Source organism: Penicillium mononematosum, assembly GCF_028829835.1.
Source record: "Penicillium mononematosum strain IBT 11891 chromosome Unknown utg000005l:1.0-9366267.0:1.0-9372171.0, whole genome shotgun sequence".
Lineage (NCBI taxonomy): Eukaryota > Fungi > Ascomycota > Eurotiomycetes > Eurotiales > Aspergillaceae > Penicillium > Penicillium mononematosum.
Window position 1 is genome coordinate 425,130 of NW_026643275.1, and position 16,533 is coordinate 441,662.

At 50.2% G+C, this 16,533-nt stretch overlaps 5 protein-coding genes across 5 annotated transcripts; 2 read left to right on the plus strand and 3 right to left on the minus strand.

Moving 5' to 3' along the window:
• Positions 1-3,684: 3,684 nt before the first annotated feature.
• N7519_008286 (uncharacterized protein) lies at positions 3,685-3,864 on the minus strand (the record flags this gene model as incomplete). The annotated part of the gene is made up of 1 exon (XM_057295062.1): positions 3,685-3,864. One exon carries the CDS (start codon positions 3,862-3,864, stop codon positions 3,685-3,687), a length of 180 nt encoding a protein of 59 aa, XP_057142944.1.
• A 1,135-nt stretch (positions 3,865-4,999) lies between these two features.
• Positions 5,000-5,672, plus strand: N7519_008287 (uncharacterized protein; the record flags this gene model as incomplete). The annotated part of the gene is made up of 2 exons (XM_057295063.1): positions 5,000-5,179; positions 5,271-5,672. The coding sequence occupies 2 exons, from the start codon at positions 5,000-5,002 to the stop codon at positions 5,670-5,672; spliced, it is 582 nt and encodes a 193-aa protein (XP_057142945.1).
• A 1,079-nt stretch (positions 5,673-6,751) lies between these two features.
• bro1 (putative signal transduction protein BroA) lies at positions 6,752-9,921 on the minus strand (the record flags this gene model as incomplete). Its single annotated transcript, XM_057295064.1, has 3 exons — positions 6,752-7,951; positions 8,006-9,590; positions 9,644-9,921. The coding sequence occupies 3 exons, from the start codon at positions 9,919-9,921 to the stop codon at positions 6,752-6,754; spliced, it is 3,063 nt and encodes a 1,020-aa protein (XP_057142946.1).
• A 637-nt stretch (positions 9,922-10,558) lies between these two features.
• N7519_008289 (putative mitochondrial DnaJ chaperone (Mdj1)) lies at positions 10,559-12,356 on the minus strand (the record flags this gene model as incomplete). Its single annotated transcript, XM_057295065.1, has 3 exons — positions 10,559-10,766; positions 10,826-12,081; positions 12,147-12,356. 3 exons carry the CDS (start codon positions 12,354-12,356, stop codon positions 10,559-10,561), a joined length of 1,674 nt encoding a protein of 557 aa, XP_057142947.1.
• Positions 12,357-12,785: 429 nt separating this feature from the next.
• On the plus strand, positions 12,786-16,245 carry N7519_008290 (endopeptidase La; the record flags this gene model as incomplete). Its single annotated transcript, XM_057295066.1, has 5 exons — positions 12,786-13,317; positions 13,371-13,637; positions 13,700-15,760; positions 15,816-16,033; positions 16,090-16,245. The coding sequence occupies 5 exons, from the start codon at positions 12,786-12,788 to the stop codon at positions 16,243-16,245; spliced, it is 3,234 nt and encodes a 1,077-aa protein (XP_057142948.1).
• Positions 16,246-16,533: the final 288 nt, after the last annotated feature.

A 16,533-nucleotide genomic window follows, 5' to 3' on the forward strand; every position in this document is an offset into this window, starting at 1 on the left:
CTTTTAGATTTCCTTTTATCGACACTCACTTTTCCTTATTGCCCCCAATTCCGCCAAGGCGAGCGATCAGCGATCCACACCTTCTGGAACAAATCACCCCTGCGCCCAATTAGGGGCGCAAATGGCCTCACACTGATATCACCATATGCGGGGCCGCCATTCCGGAGTCCGCGATCAGGCCATTGGTGGAATTCTTGCCTTTGTCCGGGAGATTACACCCTATCTTACAATCTATGCTCTAATTTCTTGGAGAACATGTGATATTCTGGGGAATAGATAGCGTCAAAAGGGAAAAAAATAAAAAGGAGAAAGCAGAAGTCGAGGCGGGGCACAGAGTCCGTTACCGTGTCTAGTTCTCGGTGAAGCAAGCCCCGACACCCCCCATTCCACCTCAATCCCACCGGGGCAAAGACATACGTAGAGGGGCAAAAATTTTCTCTCTTTTCAACTCCACTGAGCGATTTATCGTCATTTCTCTTACCCCATATTTGCCTGAGTACCATAATGCAACCCACTCGCGGAAGCCGGGATCAACTTTTGGAAACACAGTGCCCCTGTCGCTCGCAAGATCCACACTCCCAGTTTCTATGTAACTTGAGCCTTGGAGCACGCTATAATCAGGTACCATATGCAGTAGATCACTTAGTCCGAGATGAAGTCGATCCTAGCTTTGGTTTGAATTTCGAATTTCCAATCAGGGTAACCAATTAACTCACTAGTTACGGAGTAGAGAAACAGGGGTAGACAAAGACAAGGAAAAGGTACGGGGTACTAAAACTCTCTCTTTCAATCACACAGTGGCATCCGTGGCTGAACCATTTCGCCCCAAACACATACCATAACGGGTGAATCGCCGAGATCAAACTAGGCGGGTTCTGATTTCGCTCGCGGGAAGAATCCGCTCCGAACCAGCTGCGCTCTCGCTAGCACGTGTATGGGGATTTTCTTAGTAATTATTGGATTAATGAATTATACGATTATTACTCTATGGATTGCACTATTAAAAACCGGTACAAAGGCATAACTGCGGGAGCTCCGGACTCTGTCTTTCCCCATTAGGGTACCATGAAGCGGGGGGGCCTAGATCTACACGGGCATGATAGCTTGTGAGTTTCACATGTTCCCCGTGTTCACATGCGGAAATCATGTGTTTATACAATATTTTGTTGGCTTCGGTTGAGCCTGGAATGCGGGATGTGGAGGTTTGATAAGAGTGACTGGAATGCGCCCATATTTGCGTGGCTGCCTCGGTTTCCCCGTGCAGTTGCATGCCTCTGTATAATGGCAGATACGGAGTACCTTGGGGAGTAGCGAGATTATGGCGTCATTGAAGGGGGGGGCCATGTGTTTTCTCCAGATTTGTTGCCCACATTGATAAGAGATTCAGATAGGAGAGTATTAACACGTCTTTGCATTGACCTGCCCAGTCCATAAGCACCATCTTACCTAAGGATGTTGTATGTGGTATATTACTATCACGAAATATGACGACAGAGCTCATAACCTAGACCATTCTGCTGCAGGTACCAGACCACGACATCAGCCCATAGGGCTGGACAGAGGCAACCCTCGGGTAATCTCGGAGGACGACATTGTGACATTCTCGCACAAGCTTATGGCATTTTTCCTAGTTGCGGGGCTTAGTGCCGATATGGGAATCTACCGGGACTCCACGTTGATCAGGGGGTGTTTATTTTATTTTATCGGAGTCAGGAAGAGGAAGGTATGCCATGTCTTGGCTATCCATTTTCGCCTGAAGCGTAGTATAGACCGAGATATCTACTTTGTACGTAGTTTTAGACACTATAACGTACTATTCGATGGCAAGTTCAAGGAAAAAGATTTTTTTTTTTTCACGGAGCAAGCACTGAGTCGAGCAGCGGTAATTCAAAAAGGGGTTCGGTGAGAGCTGAATTTACTTTTTTCCCCCCCCCCTGTGTCAGTTCCCGTCTCTGGAGCCTCCCGATTTGCGCAACTTGGGCGAAATTCTATCGGCATTGCCGTGCCGAGTCGGGTTCTTGGTCTCTTTGCGTGTCGCCGGGCCGGTTTTTTTTTTTCCAGGGGCAACTTGTATTGGCTTGGTACTCTCCACACTATCCGCACCTATTATTATCATTCCATACCGTATGTGATGTATTGGGGTTGTTTTCTTTTTCTGAGAGAAAAAAACTTCTGACTGCCGGACCACCCCGAAATTCCTCCGAGGCTCGGAAGTTGGGAGTCTGGGGTGAGCCGTGGGATGATCTGGGATTCGCGGACGTACTACCCATGCAGGCAATCCCCCAGGGCCTTTCCCGTCTAATAGTGCAGAGAATGCTTGTCTTCTATTATTGACTATTGCAAGCCTCGGGATGAATGGAAGAGCCTCGGGATAACGGATGTTCCTCGGATATAGCTGTTAGGTAATTCTTGGGGCATATCCTGATTCTTCTCTGGGGTCTTGTATATCCAGTCTACTCCGCATGTAGCGGTGAGGCCCTGTGGAGTTGTTAGGTCTGTATAACCAACTTGTGGAGATCTGATAAAAACTAAAAATTTGCTGTCTGGATCTGGTTGTGTGATCACTCGAGAAATAGTTCAAATTCACTTTACCTCTTTAGGGGAAGAAGGTCACAATATTGGGGAGCAAGGACTTATAAAGGTGGATAGTAATTATTGAAAACAAACTCGATGGTGTCAAAAGCAAGTCGTTGTCAGCCAACTATATATGGGGTTGAAGTCCTCGTACTCCGTAGTCCCCAAACTATTGGAGAAGTCCACTTCATTACAACGTAATGAGCCTACGCGCAATAGTTCTGAATCTTGCTACCAACGTCAACCCGAATTGCAGACGCTCGCTTTAATGTGGACGAAAAGCAGCAGAGGGATTTTGTAGTCGCAAAAACTCTCCAGGGTTGTTCTGATTTCATCTATAATCAGTTACTTCTTGGCCGCTATAAAAAGGCAGCATACATATGCTTGCAAGGCTTTTTTATCTAATTACTTCAATCATCCAAGGTTTCCCTTTTGTAGAAGATGCCCGACGAGACCTGAAAGGTTACCAGAGATAGAAGATAGTGGCAACCCTAATTTGGCATCGGAGGTCCATTCCCATATCGAGATTCGGACGTATCATGAGTCTATGACACGCCGGCTGGTAAATTTTTGCTGGAATGATTTATGCCCAGCTCTTGACCTGTTCGTTCTGCCATGTTCCAAAAGCTTCGTTTCTCGATCCCCGGATGCTATGAAGGGGACTTTGGATGCATTACAACGGTCACTCATACGAATCCTTGAAAAAGAGATTAAGACCACTGACTAGATAATACATGACCTAAATATGTATCGTCTCGAACCTAGCCGGTCGGCAAGCTTCATCACCTTTACAAGGTGCACTATGAACGATCACTATAGCAACAAAGTCTAGGTAAATGGTACTTCATGCAAATACAGCCACAGCTCCTTTTCTTCTGTTTGTGCAGACCTGATTATATGAATAGTATAAAGACACATTCTTGCAAAGCACCCCTCCATAACCACGGATATACCGTAGAGCGATTATGGGGTTGCCTGAAGGACCCCTACACGCACTAGAGGTACAAGCCTCCTCCCCCGGACACCGACCTAAGAAGATGGAGCCACTGTTGCTAGCTTACACCCCGTACCAAGTACGTGTAGGCGTAGGCCTTTGCGGCCGCTCATAGTTCACTTGTAAAGGTGGTGCAGCTTGCTGGCCAAGGAGCCAGAGGCAACATCCACGATGTGCACCATCCAGATAGAGGCCATGGCCTCCATTTTAAGGATCCGCACAAGCGATCGCTGTAGTGCGTCCAACGCCCCCTTTACGGCGTCCGGGGGGGATCGAGAAACGAAACTTTTGGACATAGCAAAACGAACAGTGCTAGTGAGGAACCAAAACAAACCGTCATGTATCAGCTAAGGGCCCGGGGAGAAAAGGAAGAGAGGCAAAGGGAGCTTCTCAAGCCAAGGTACAGAGCTGGGACTTCTAACCGCCAGTGAGCGAATCATGGAGCTGGACAGAGATAGATTCAGTTGCAGGGAGAGTGCGGAGATGATGGGCTTCCTGGATGTATATTGACGCGCAAGTTTCGCCCTGCGCGAAGACATTCTGTAAGGTAGTTGATCGCAAATCATGAGTTGCCGGGAATTTGCCATTACCGAAGCTTCAAGTCTGCTTGGAAGTATCCATGGATAGGTGCATCGTAAACTAAATATGACGAGTACTGTGCCATCTCCAGCCCCTCGACAAAGCAGAAGGGGCAGAGTTCATTTTGGAATGTCGGTATACATGACCTCACCAAAGCCATCGATCACACCTGGGAGCTATGTAAATTAGTCTTGTCACATGTGATGCACCTCCTATCGCTACAATAACGCGGACACTCCCATCGCTGTGCCTTTGACGCAGGTCTCATTCAACAAAGAAAGACCTGTCCAGTATTGGAGAGGTTATATCCAATGCAACTCGTCTACACGCCGTTGAGCCAACGAAGGATCCCAAGTGCAATTTCCCTTCCTAGAGGGAAAGGGCCCATGAAAATCACAGCTCTTGACATAATCCCAGGAACAGGCGCAAATTGCAGCAAACTGCTGTGGAACCCCGCGGCATGGTAAGATGGAATGCAAATATGAAAAAGTGAGTATATCAACGTACAGGAAAGTCCTCCAGGGCTTCAGAACAGCAATTCAAGTAGGCTTTGTTATCACACCTGCGGGCAGAATTACCAAATTAGGAAATACTCTCCGTCTATCTCTGCTTTCCCAGGTACGCCTCAGGCACTAAACTCGAAGCAGAAATGACGTTTCTGCCACACCCGGCCGCCCGGGGAAACGAGAATCTTAAGTCTCAAGTCCAGACTAAGAGCACCATCCACCAAATCTACTTTGTACGGCGAGTCCCTGTATGATTTGATCATATCAGCAGCCCCTCAATCCAAGTTCTAGACATTGAACAACACCCCCATAACGATATCCCTCTAGCTTCGAGCTCCGGGACGCAATGGCACCCCCGCGCCAGCGCACCACAGCTATTGTGGATGACTCGAGGTCAGAAGCCTCGAGTGGCACGAGAGAATACCAAAAAACCACCAAGTCCCGCAGACCAGCTGCCGCAAAAGAAAAAGCCTCAGTTACCAGCGCACCTGTCGTGGACAATCAGCACGCCGAGGAACAGCCCCGAGTATGTTTCATCCCGAAAGAGATTGATCAATCACAACGCCATACACAACACGGTTAAGAGACCATAAGCTAACCCCCTTTTCTCTCTATAGCTCCCCTGGACAGACCTTCCCCTCGAAATCCTTCACTCCTACCGCCACGTCCACAAACTCCCCACGCCTTCCGCCTTTTCGAGCGACTACTCCCGCCTGATCCTCTCGCAAGGCATCGGCCTTCGCTCACCAACCTCCCTCGCCGCCCGCCGCGCTCAATCCTCCTCATCACAGAACCACTCCCATTCCCACCGAACCAACACCTCCTCGGACTCCCTCTCCGACTCAACGCTGCGTCGCACCGTCGGCCAGGACCGCGTGAGCAAAGACCAGTTCGCGCTTGTTGTCCGGAAGCACTTTAACAGCGCTGGTCTCTCAGAGCAGGAAACCATTGCACGGTTTTTGTATACTGTTCGTGAGGATAGGAGAGGGAGGCAGTTCCGGTTGCGGTTTCAGCCGTAAGATGAGGAGTGAGCGTGTCCTGATTTAGTCTCTTGCTCTTTTCTTTCCCTTGGTAGCAGGGGAAATAGGCTTATACACGGCTTGGGATGGATATAGGGCTATTTTACTCCATACCCCGCCGTTCTGGTGTTAGCCCGTCCTGGTTGACGGCGTGCTCGGGTCGGTACGGTGAACATACACTCTGTGTGTGGTTTACTGGGTTGCCTTGCTTCGAAGGATCCGGTGGCTTGTTCTCTTGTGATATATTAAGATACCCATTGGCGTTCAGTGTGTTGATCTTGGTTGTTTTGTTTTTCTTGGTTTGCTAATTGCGGGCTCTCTCTTCTACTATGTATACTTTGCATATCATATAATTGTATAATTGTGCAATACACAGCTACACTGCTCTACTGTGTCTTTTTCAGTAAGGAACGTTCTTATATTTTGTGGCCATTTCTATCACATGAGATTACTCTGGTACGGAATAGTCGACTCTGTGTGTGGAGGATAACTTCCTACCTAGGTATGACTGACTGCCTCTCGGACACCATGCATTATCAACACCTATATCCCCATGTCAATCAAGACTTGCTCAATTAGACCTTCAAACGGTTTATCACAATCGAATATACATACGATAACCACATACGTCTATGTGTACCTACATATGTAGAAATTATGCAGGTTACAAGCTTACGTCCTTTCAGTATCGGGAAGATGCAGAGCATCGCGCCGAACCTTGGAAGAAACGTTAGATTGAGAATGAAGGAGCCTACTTGCTAGTGTATATTTTTCATTTCTCATTTACATGAAAGCACGCATGTCTTCTCCAGTAAGCACAGAGGGCAGAAAATACAGAGGGATCCAACCCGAAAGCGAGAGCAGGACAAAATCCACCTAAACGAAGCAGTTCAGACAAAGTACCAAAACCCGCGAAATATACCAAAGAATCAATCAAGGGCGGCCTCAAAGCAACATATGTGTCCCTTCTAGATGCAGGCTCCATGGTCAATTTTGCCAACTAGGTCCAACCGAATCAAGCCAATTCCACACCACCATTAGCCAGTATTAGCAATACTTCATATACAGGGCAATCAAGCTTATTTCCAGGCGTTAAGACCAGCCCATGGGTCGGCGGAGGAACCGGACTGCGACTGCGACTGCGACTGCGAGGGGGTCTTGTGGTGCCCATACTGTCTGCTCTGTGCATAGCCACCAGGACCAGAGGGGTATACACCACCTGCTGTAGGAGGGTAGGTTGTCTCTTGGGGGCGCGGCGGAGGCGGAGGCGGGATGTAGCCCTGGGGAGCCATATAGTGCGAGGGCTGAGGGCCAGCGCCAGGAGCCGGCGTGCCGGAATTTGAGTAGCCGCCGTACGGGGCGGGGGTTTGGGAGAAGAATTGCTGACTCGGGGGTGGGGACACGGGGGTCTGGTAAGGATATGCCATGGGGTTGTAGCCCTCGGATAGGGGAGCTGCGGCGCCTTGCTGGAAATGCTGGGTTTGGTAAGTTCCTGGACCACCTCCAATGTATTGCCCGTAGGGCGCTGGAGACTGAGAGAGGGGCACCCCTGGCATGGTGGGCGGGTAGCGGGGTGATGGCTTTGGGGATGGACCGGTGGTTCCATACGCTGGCGTCTGAACGGGCGGGGGTGGTGACTTGACTTTCGAGGGCGCTTTTGCTGACCCCGTGGAGGGTAAAGTTGATGAGTCTTTGGGCTCCGTTGATAGGCGCTCCATAAGCTGCCGCAGCTTCTCTCGCTCGCGATCTTCTTGCCCTGAGACACCGCGGGACTGCTCGCGGTTTTTGTTGAAGGCTTCGGCATTTCTGCGGATACTGTCGACATTTTTGCCCATACCCTTGTCGCGCTCAATTTGACTAAGAAGCTGCGCACCTTCTGACCGGCGGTTGTTGATGAAGGTTTCGACGTTCTTGCGGAGGCTGTCGACATTTTCACCCATGTCCTTGTAGAAAGTTCGTGCTTGCTTGATACCCGACGAGAGACCATGGAATGCTTTGTAGACCTTCTTGTATCGAGCTAGCACGGAACTGCGTTGTCTTGTTATAGACTCGTACTTCAATTTCTCGGATTGAAACCTTCTGTCTTGACGAAGGTCATCGTGTATCTTGTCGAGTTCTTTCATTAAATATGATTGATTGTAATTCGCCTTCAAAAGTCTGTTTTGATACGGCAGGAACTTTTCCAATTGCTCTTTGAAGAAGTCCTGTTCGTGGCCAGTAATCTTTTTTAGGTTTAGGAGCACGACTTTCCGGAGACGTTTGGTGTTCTCATCGTGGATCTAAAGCACAGATAGTCAGAAAGTTGTCGTGGACAGATACACTACGATACTCACCGCAGATCTGAGGTCATTGAGCAGTTTGAACCTCTCTTGGTCCACAAGATTCAGTTTCTTTAAGAAGCCCTCCACTTTGGCAATCTGCTCTGCAACAGAGGCTCCCCCCTCATCATATACATCATCTAGCAGAGTACCTTCCGCCGGACTGGTGATACCGTCCTTGCTCTTGCTCTGCTTCGAACGGACTTTGATCAAGGCTCGCTGGAAGAGAACATCGGCCTCATCTGTTTCGCCAGCAGACCGCATCTCGTCGAAATCGCTCTCATACTGTCGAAGTGTAGAAGACAACTGGGAATCACTTGCGCTGGCCTCATTGACAGTATCTCGATACGATCGGAGATCCCCCCGAAGTGTGGTATTGAGTCGGGAGCTGGGCTGCTGACCCCAATCTGCTCCATACTTTGATCGCATCTTCTCACACACACTCTCTTCCAGATCCAACTGCTTTGAGCACTGGTCTAATTGGGACAGCACTTCTTGCTTGCGATTCTGCAGCTCGTCGAGTGCCCTCTGGAAGGAATTGTGGCCAGCAAGTTCTGAACACCAGCGACAGAACTCCTCGTCTACTGACACCCGGTTCATGCCTCCCTTCAAGATATCGAGAGAGCCTGGAAGTTCTAGGACGGGCAAGCTAGCTCTCATTTCACTGCTGGCAGTCTCGGCTTTTTCATCCTCAGCTCGAAGCAACTTCGCCTTTTCTTCGGAGTAAAGACTGACGATCTTAGTTACCTCCTCGGGCTCTAGCTTATCGAAGATGTCTGGCCCAGTGATGTCCTCAATATCTTGTCCTTGGTACAATTCGCTGAACTCTAGCGACTTCGCAGCAGTAACCCTGGCAACTGGTGAAAGACCAGCCTCGTTGGGGACTGGCTGGTGGTAGATGAAATCATTGTCTTTGGCCATTGTGGCAAGTAAGGCTTGCACATTTGTTTGATTATGCTTGATGAGGTCCAAGAGCTTTGGGCCGGACTCTGCCGTCAAGTTCGTGTTCGCTGGAGGCGACGAGGGGAATGCCTTCGCCCAGCTTAGTGCAGTGCCGGACTGCTTATCAGCCATCTGTAAACGAGCAATAGCAATTCCATGAGATTCACTCTCACTGTCCGTAACCGCCTGATAATATGATGCTACTGATCCCATATGTGCTGCCTTTGCTTGTACAACAATCGTCCAGACCTTGTCAAACACATTCTTGGCGACGAAATTTTGCATTATCTCGGCAGCCTGTGAGTAGAGGTACGCTGCCTCTGCAGCTAGCTTGGCCAGGAGAGCAGGCTTCCTCTGATCCGCCACTTGTTTCTCAAAAAACACCTCTTGGGCTTGAGCTAGTGTGACATTTATCAGTGTGTTGATGGTTTTCCCGTCCATGTCAGTTGATGGCGGATTTGCAAAGTGCGTATTAAGATATTTGAACATTCCGGCAGATGCCTGAAAATAATGATAGGCGGTCTTGAGGCCGGTATCGCCAGCCCGGCTCTGATTGGCAGCATGGCAGGACAGGATGGCGGAGAGGTTAAATAAAACGGATGCCTTTTCGAAGGCCATGGAGAATTGAGAGGCAGACGTATGAGTGAAAGCATCGTACCTAGAGGACAAATCGGTAAGCACAAGTGAAACATACACAAGGAAATACCCTACCATGTGAATGAGATCCTGACTTCGCGGTCATTGACGGGGAACCTAAGGTCCACCAACTCCAGTTGAGCGTAGTATCGGTACAACAGATCACGACTGATAGCGCTGTCTTTCCCTACGCCCCTCATGTCCTGGCGAAGTCGGTTGAGAGTCTCGCATTCTTGACTGTATTGCTCAGGGTCCTCATTATAGTGCCCTCGAATGTGATCCTTGAGGGGCTGAATCCAATCAATCTCGTTGGTCTGCTTCAACGGACAGGAGAGCATCGGTGACTGAGCCATTGTCGGATATTTGTCAGGAGCGATATGCTCCCATCCAACAGTTCGAAAGCTGCGCGAGAGGAAAAAAAGCGCGGGGCAGGGATGGTCAGAAGCTCCGTGTCTGAGGGGATCGGAGTCGAGGCTGTGGGGTAAGGGAGGCGGAACGTCAGCGCCTGATGGCCCTTAAGTGTGTCAATGACGGCGGCTGGTTAGGTGTTCCTCAAGCAATCGGTCTAGAAGATGGTGAGATAATGTGAGAATTCTTGAGAAAAGAACAGAGTTGCCTAGAGTGTTGAAGTGTTGAAGTGTTGAAGTGTTTTAAGGAGGGCGATGTGGGATGTGATATCCGTGACCGGGCTCAATGGACGCCAAACGCCAAAACAACCGGACAACCACATAGAAACACATATTGAAAACAGCAATTGAACTGAACATTTGAATCTTGAGTAATATAAATTATTAGATGGATGAGAATGATCATAGTGTAGTCAGAAGTAGAGAGCTTCTTAAGACATCTATCCCTCGATAATACTAATAATACTAATACAGTATACTGCGCCTAAGACCTTGGCCGAACAGGTCCCCAATATCGCCGGCGCTATGACATGGGTGAGGTAAATACAAACGGATATAGAGTACATAATGATTTACAATTTTTTTAGCTCGACTTCTTCGAGCTATCTTTGCTGGCATCGCTGTCAGCATCCTTGTTTTCCGTGCCCTTGTTGGAGTCTTTGGGATCTTTCTTGTCAGCCTGGGATGGCTTAGAGGAATCACCATGCTTCTCCGTGAGTCGATGCCATACAGACTTCAGGAAACCTTCGTTTTTGGCGGCGTCGTTGGTGCTACTAGAAGCAGATGAGGGGCTATCGGTGTAATTAAGTTAGTACAAGGGCCAATATTCACGATGAGCCATGCACCTTACCTATCCTTGTTGAAATTCATTGTCCGCTTCGCTGTCTTATCGTTCATCTCGTCTGCGAGAACCTCCAAAATGGTGCGCTGGTTGCCTGTCAAGTATTTGGGCATGGCAACCTTAAATTCGACCTTAAGATCGCCATTGGGGGTGAAGCCGCGAGTACGACCACTAAGCTTCTTCATGCCCATCCCTGACAAAGTAATTCGGTCACCTGTACCCGTACCGGTGGCGACCTTGACCTTCACTTGGCTGTCGAGAGTTGGGATGGTCACCTCACCACCAAGGATGGCAGTAGTGAGGGGAATTGAGGCTGTATAGAGAATGTCGGACCCAGAGCGGCTGAAGCGATGGTCTGGGGCAACCCGAATGGATACGTAAAGATCACCAGGCTGGGTGCGAGCACCAGGCGGAACAGCTGTTCCAGTTGGCGGGGAGTCACCTTCGCCGGTCACCCGTAGACGCATGCCATCTTCGACGCCGCCGGGGATGTCGACCTTGATAGTCTTGCGCTCTCGGATCACGCCATTTCCGTTGCAGGGGCTGCACTCTGACCCTCGGGGAACAGACATACCGGCACCTCCACAGGCGTCACAAGTGGCGGCGACTTGGAACCCTCCTTGCATAAGATGAACGCGGGTACCTGTGCCATTGCACTGACGACATTGCGACCGTTTGGCACCAGACTTCAATCCGTCACCTTTGCAGGTTCCGCACTTGGTCAGCGGCGTGATGACTATTTCCTGAGAGGTGCCCTTCGCAGCGTCCATGAACGAGATGTTTGTTTGCACCTCAATGTCTTCACCGACCAAAATCTGTTCCTGGAAAGGGTTGCGCCCACCCCGGGGCCCACGGCGCGCTCCTCCGGTAAAGGCTCCAAAAAGATCCTCAAAGTTGATGTCGCCGGAAAAGCCCCCGCCAAAGCCACCACCACCGCCGAAACCGCCGCCAAAGCCATGGAATCCTCCCGCGCCAGAGAATGGGCTGCCCCCAGCGTTTGGATTGAACCCGCCATTCTGATCGAAAGCGGCCGAACCATACCGGTCATAGTTCTCTCGCTTCTGGGCATCGGATAACAATTCGTAGGCTGTCTGGGCTTCGGCAAACTTGTCTTTAGCCTGGGCATCCTTGTTGGTATCCGGGTGGTACTTCTTGGCCAAGCCGTAGTAGGCCTTCTTTATGTCGCCGGCGGATGCTTTCTTATCCACGCCGAGGACTTTGTAAGGGTCGGGAACGGCCGCAAGGGGAGAGGTAGTGTGGAAGGCCTGTCAATAGAAAAATATATGTTAGTTAGCAAATTTCACCCTAACAGCCCGTGGAGATGACGTACCCTAGCCGATATCACCAATGATTCCTTCCTCTTGCAAATGCCCTCCCGGAGACGCCTAGCCGGGGAATCAGAGACAGCTGCATGGCAGTTTCTTGTTTGGGTGGATGAGTTAACCCTATTGCCGGAAGTCTGCTTAGGGCATTGTCGCTGGGTTCGCAGCAGGCGCGCGGGGAGAGCCGCGGCCTTGGGAAATGCCGTGGATGGATTCATGGATAGTAATAGCCGAACAACGGTTGGACGGCAGTTGTGGTTGCCAGGATGACACGAGATAGATATGCGAGCGAAAACGATCAAGAAAAAGAATGACAATTTGGACAAGAGAAAGAATGGTTTCAAGAGCACCAATTACGTTCCAAACCAAGTCAAGCTTCTCTCCGGATCACAGAAGCTTCGAGTTCTCCGGCAGAGAGAAGTTTCTCGGAAAAACATGTGGCCGAATGATGATGAAAGAGTTGCTTACCGAAGCAATAATTGGGTGCTCCGACTACGGAATTCCAGCTTCCACTCTACCCCGTTTGTATTTAATACTTATTGCTGTCCTTTTCGAGCTGTGCCACGGGCTGTCACGGTTCTTCGCTATATTCTTTTTTGTTCCTTCTCTCCATTGCCCGGGCGCCCACTTCATCATACTCAAGGAGCATGCTCCGCGGCCAGACCCTCCCCTGGAGAGCTGTACTCCATCAAACGCCACGACCTCTTCTCCGACGGCCATTTCTTGCTTCGCCGAGATACAATGCAACCTTTCGATCAACACTAGTTTCGGTCCGGCTTGGTGACTCTCTTCCCTCGTCTTCCCGCGCCTTTTCTGCGAGCTCCATTCGGCGGAGAGAGAAACCCCCACCCGAGGACCCTAAAGACGAATCGGAAAAGAAGGAAGAGCTCGAAACCAGTCAGGACGATAAGGAGACGGGACGAGCTCCTGAATCGCGGAGGAAGGGAACCGACTCAGGAAAGAATGTCCCTTCTGCGGATCAGGTAGCTCCCGTGCGGAGAAAGGACCGGGCATCTGATAAAGAGCGCGGAGTGGAAGAGGAAGTTAAGAAAGAAGCCAATGTATCAGATGGTAAGGGAAACTCGAGTGACACACCTTCGCCCATCCCACCAAGTGATGGTCCGGCCGACTCCAAACCCAGCGGCGCAAGCAGCGGTGGTAATGGCGGCAATGACGATGGTGGGAAGAAGGGCAAGAAGGCCTCGGGGAAAAAGCTTTACAAAAGCCGGCAGTTCCGGACGTTTACCCGCAAGTGATGGCTATTCCCATCGCGAAACGCCCGTTGTTCCCTGGCTTTTATAAAGCGATCACTATTCGCGACCCGAATGTCGCCGTTGCGATCCAGGATATGATGAAGCGGGGCCAGCCATATGTCGGAGCATTCTTGTTTAAGGACGACAACGCCGATGGTGACGTGATTGAGAAATTGGAAGACGTTTACGACACTGGAGTTTTCGCTCAGATCACCGCCGCATACCCTCTCCGTGGAGAAGCTAGCGGTGTGACAGCGGTTCTCTATCCTCACCGGCGTATTAAGATCTCGTCGCTACTTCCCCTGCAGAAAAAATCAAAGCCGCTACACCCCCACCCGCACCTACGTCAGAAGACAAAACGACTGAAAAGCGAGGTGATGTTGTGGCCAGCTTCGAAGAAACCGCACCCGAGCCAGCTCCCAAAGACCATTACGAACCCACATCCTTCCTGAAGAAACACCCTGTCAGCCTCGTCAACGTGGAGAACTTGATTGAAGAGCCGTTTGACAAGAAAAACCCAATAATCCGCGCTGTAACCAGTGAAATTGTCAATGTATGCAAAGAGATCGCAACCCTAAACCCCTTGTTCCGCGATCAAATCTCGGCATTTTACACCGATCAATTCCCAGGAAACCTCAGCGACGAGCCGGCCAAATTGGCTGATTTCGCTGCCGCTGTATCTGCCGGTGAGCTCCACGAGATGCAAGAAGTTCTTGAGACAATGAACATCGAGGAGCGTCTCCCTAAGGCACTTGTTGTTCTGAAGAAGGAATTGATGAACGCTCAACTGCAGTCTAAAATTACGAAAGATGTCGAGGCCAAGATCCAAAAACGCCAGCGCGAGTACTGGTTGATGGAGCAAATGAAGGGCATCAAGAGAGAACTCGGCATTGAGTCTGACGGGAAAGACAAGCTTGTCGAGAAGTTCAAGGAGAAGGCTGAAAAGCTTGCCATGCCCGAAGTTGTCAAGAAAGTCTTCGATGAGGAGATCAACAAGCTGGCACACCTTGAGCCTGCTGCATCCGAGTTCAATGTCACTCGTAACTACCTAGACTGGCTGACCCAAATCCCATGGGGCCAGAAGAGCGTGGAAAACTTTGGCGTCAAGAACGCAGTCAGTGTTCTCGATGAGGACCATTACGGGCTGAAGGATGTCAAGGATCGTATTCTTGAGTTTATCGCTGTTGGAAAGCTTCGTGGAACCGTCGAAGGAAAGATTCTTTGCCTGGTTGGCCCGCCCGGTGTTGGAAAGACCAGCATTGGCAAGTCGATAGCTCGCGCTCTGAACAGACAATACTATCGGTTCTCCGTCGGTGGCTTGACCGATGTGGCAGAGATCAAGGGCCACCGACGGACTTACGTCGGTGCTCTGCCTGGACGCATTATCCAAGCTCTCAAGAAGTGTCAAACCGAAAATCCTCTAATCTTGATCGACGAGGTTGACAAAATTGGGCGGGGCCACCAGGGCGATCCGTCCTCTGCTTTGCTCGAACTCCTCGACCCCGAACAAAACAACTCGTTCTTAGATCACTACATGGATGTTCCTGTGGATCTTTCCAAGGTCCTCTTCGTCTGTACGGCCAACGTGACCGACACTATCCCTCGGCCATTGTTAGATCGTATGGAACTCATCGAATTGTCTGGCTACGTGGCAGATGAGAAAATGGCGATTGCTGAGAGATACCTTGCCCCCGCCGCTCGGGACCTGACTGGCCTGAAGGATGTAGATGTGAAACTTGAACGAGATGCCATCGAGGAGCTGATCAAATCATACTGTCGTGAGAGCGGTGTCCGTAACCTGAAGAAGCAAATCGAGAAGGTCTACCGGAAGGCAGCGTTCAAGATCGTCCAAGATCTAGGCGAGGATGTGATGTCCGAAGAGGCGGCCCTGACCGAAGCGGGCAAGGTTGCCCAGGAAGAGTCGAAGGAGCATGAGCCAGCGGATCCTGCGCAAGTTCCGATTGAGCCAGAGAAATCGACCACAGAGATCCCTCGACTGGCCCTCAAGGTCCCTGACAGTGTGCATCTCAGCATCGGCAAGGGAACCTTGAAGGATTACGTTGGACCTCCTGTCTTTACTGCCGACCGCCTCTACGACCAGTTCCCTCCTGGTGTCACCATGGGTCTTGCATGGACTAGCATGGGTGGAGCGGCTCTGTACGTTGAATGTATTCTGGAGAATGCATTGAAACACGACTCACGCCCGGGGCTCGAAATCACCGGCAACCTGCAAAACGTCATGAAGGAGTCCACTCACATTGCGTATTCCTTCGCCAAGTCTGTTATGGCGCGACAATTCCCTGAGAACCAGTTCTTCGAAAAAGCCAAGGTCCACTTGCACTGCCCTGAGGGCGCTGTTCCGAAAGATGGTATGTGAAACTTTTATGTGATGGTTAACAAGTCGGCGGCTAACCATTCCAATAGGACCCTCTGCTGGTATCACCATGGCTAGCGCCTTGTTGTCTTTGGCTCTCAATCACTCCCTTGTGCCAACCGTTGCCATGACCGGAGAGTTGACTGTGACTGGTAAGGTTCTGCGCATTGGAGGCTTGAGAGAGAAGACCGTGGCTGCTCGTCGGGCTGGTGCCACAAAGATTCTTTTCCCTGCGGACAACACATCTGACTGGCTTGAGCTACCCGAGGTGAGCCATAGAGCTATCTATTCCTAGTGGTTATCTTAGCTGACTGTTTTCTCTAGAACATTAAGGAGGGTATTGAAGGTCATCCGGTGAACTGGTACTCCGAAGTGTTTGACCTTCTCTTCCCAAGTCTCGACCATGAGGCTGCCCGCATGGTTTGGAAAGAAGCATTGGCCAAGCCCGAGAAGGGTAGCCACGAGGCCAATGAAGATTAGCATGCTGATACCTTTTGGTTTTTTGGGGAGGGGTTCCCCTTTCGGGTAATGTCGTATATACCTGTTATGTTTTACTTTGTATAGCTTTTGTGTGATTTATTGTGTACATGGCGTCTTTGTCTTCCGACACGGAATGCATGGATGGAGTTGAAGGACTGTTAGTAGACCTTTCGTTCCCATGTGAGATGTATGGACTAGAACGAGAGCCAAAAAAAAAAAGGATTACTCCACTCAAAACAGGTGTTCTAGTTAAGGTATGTGTATAGTATATCGCGATATTGCCAATGA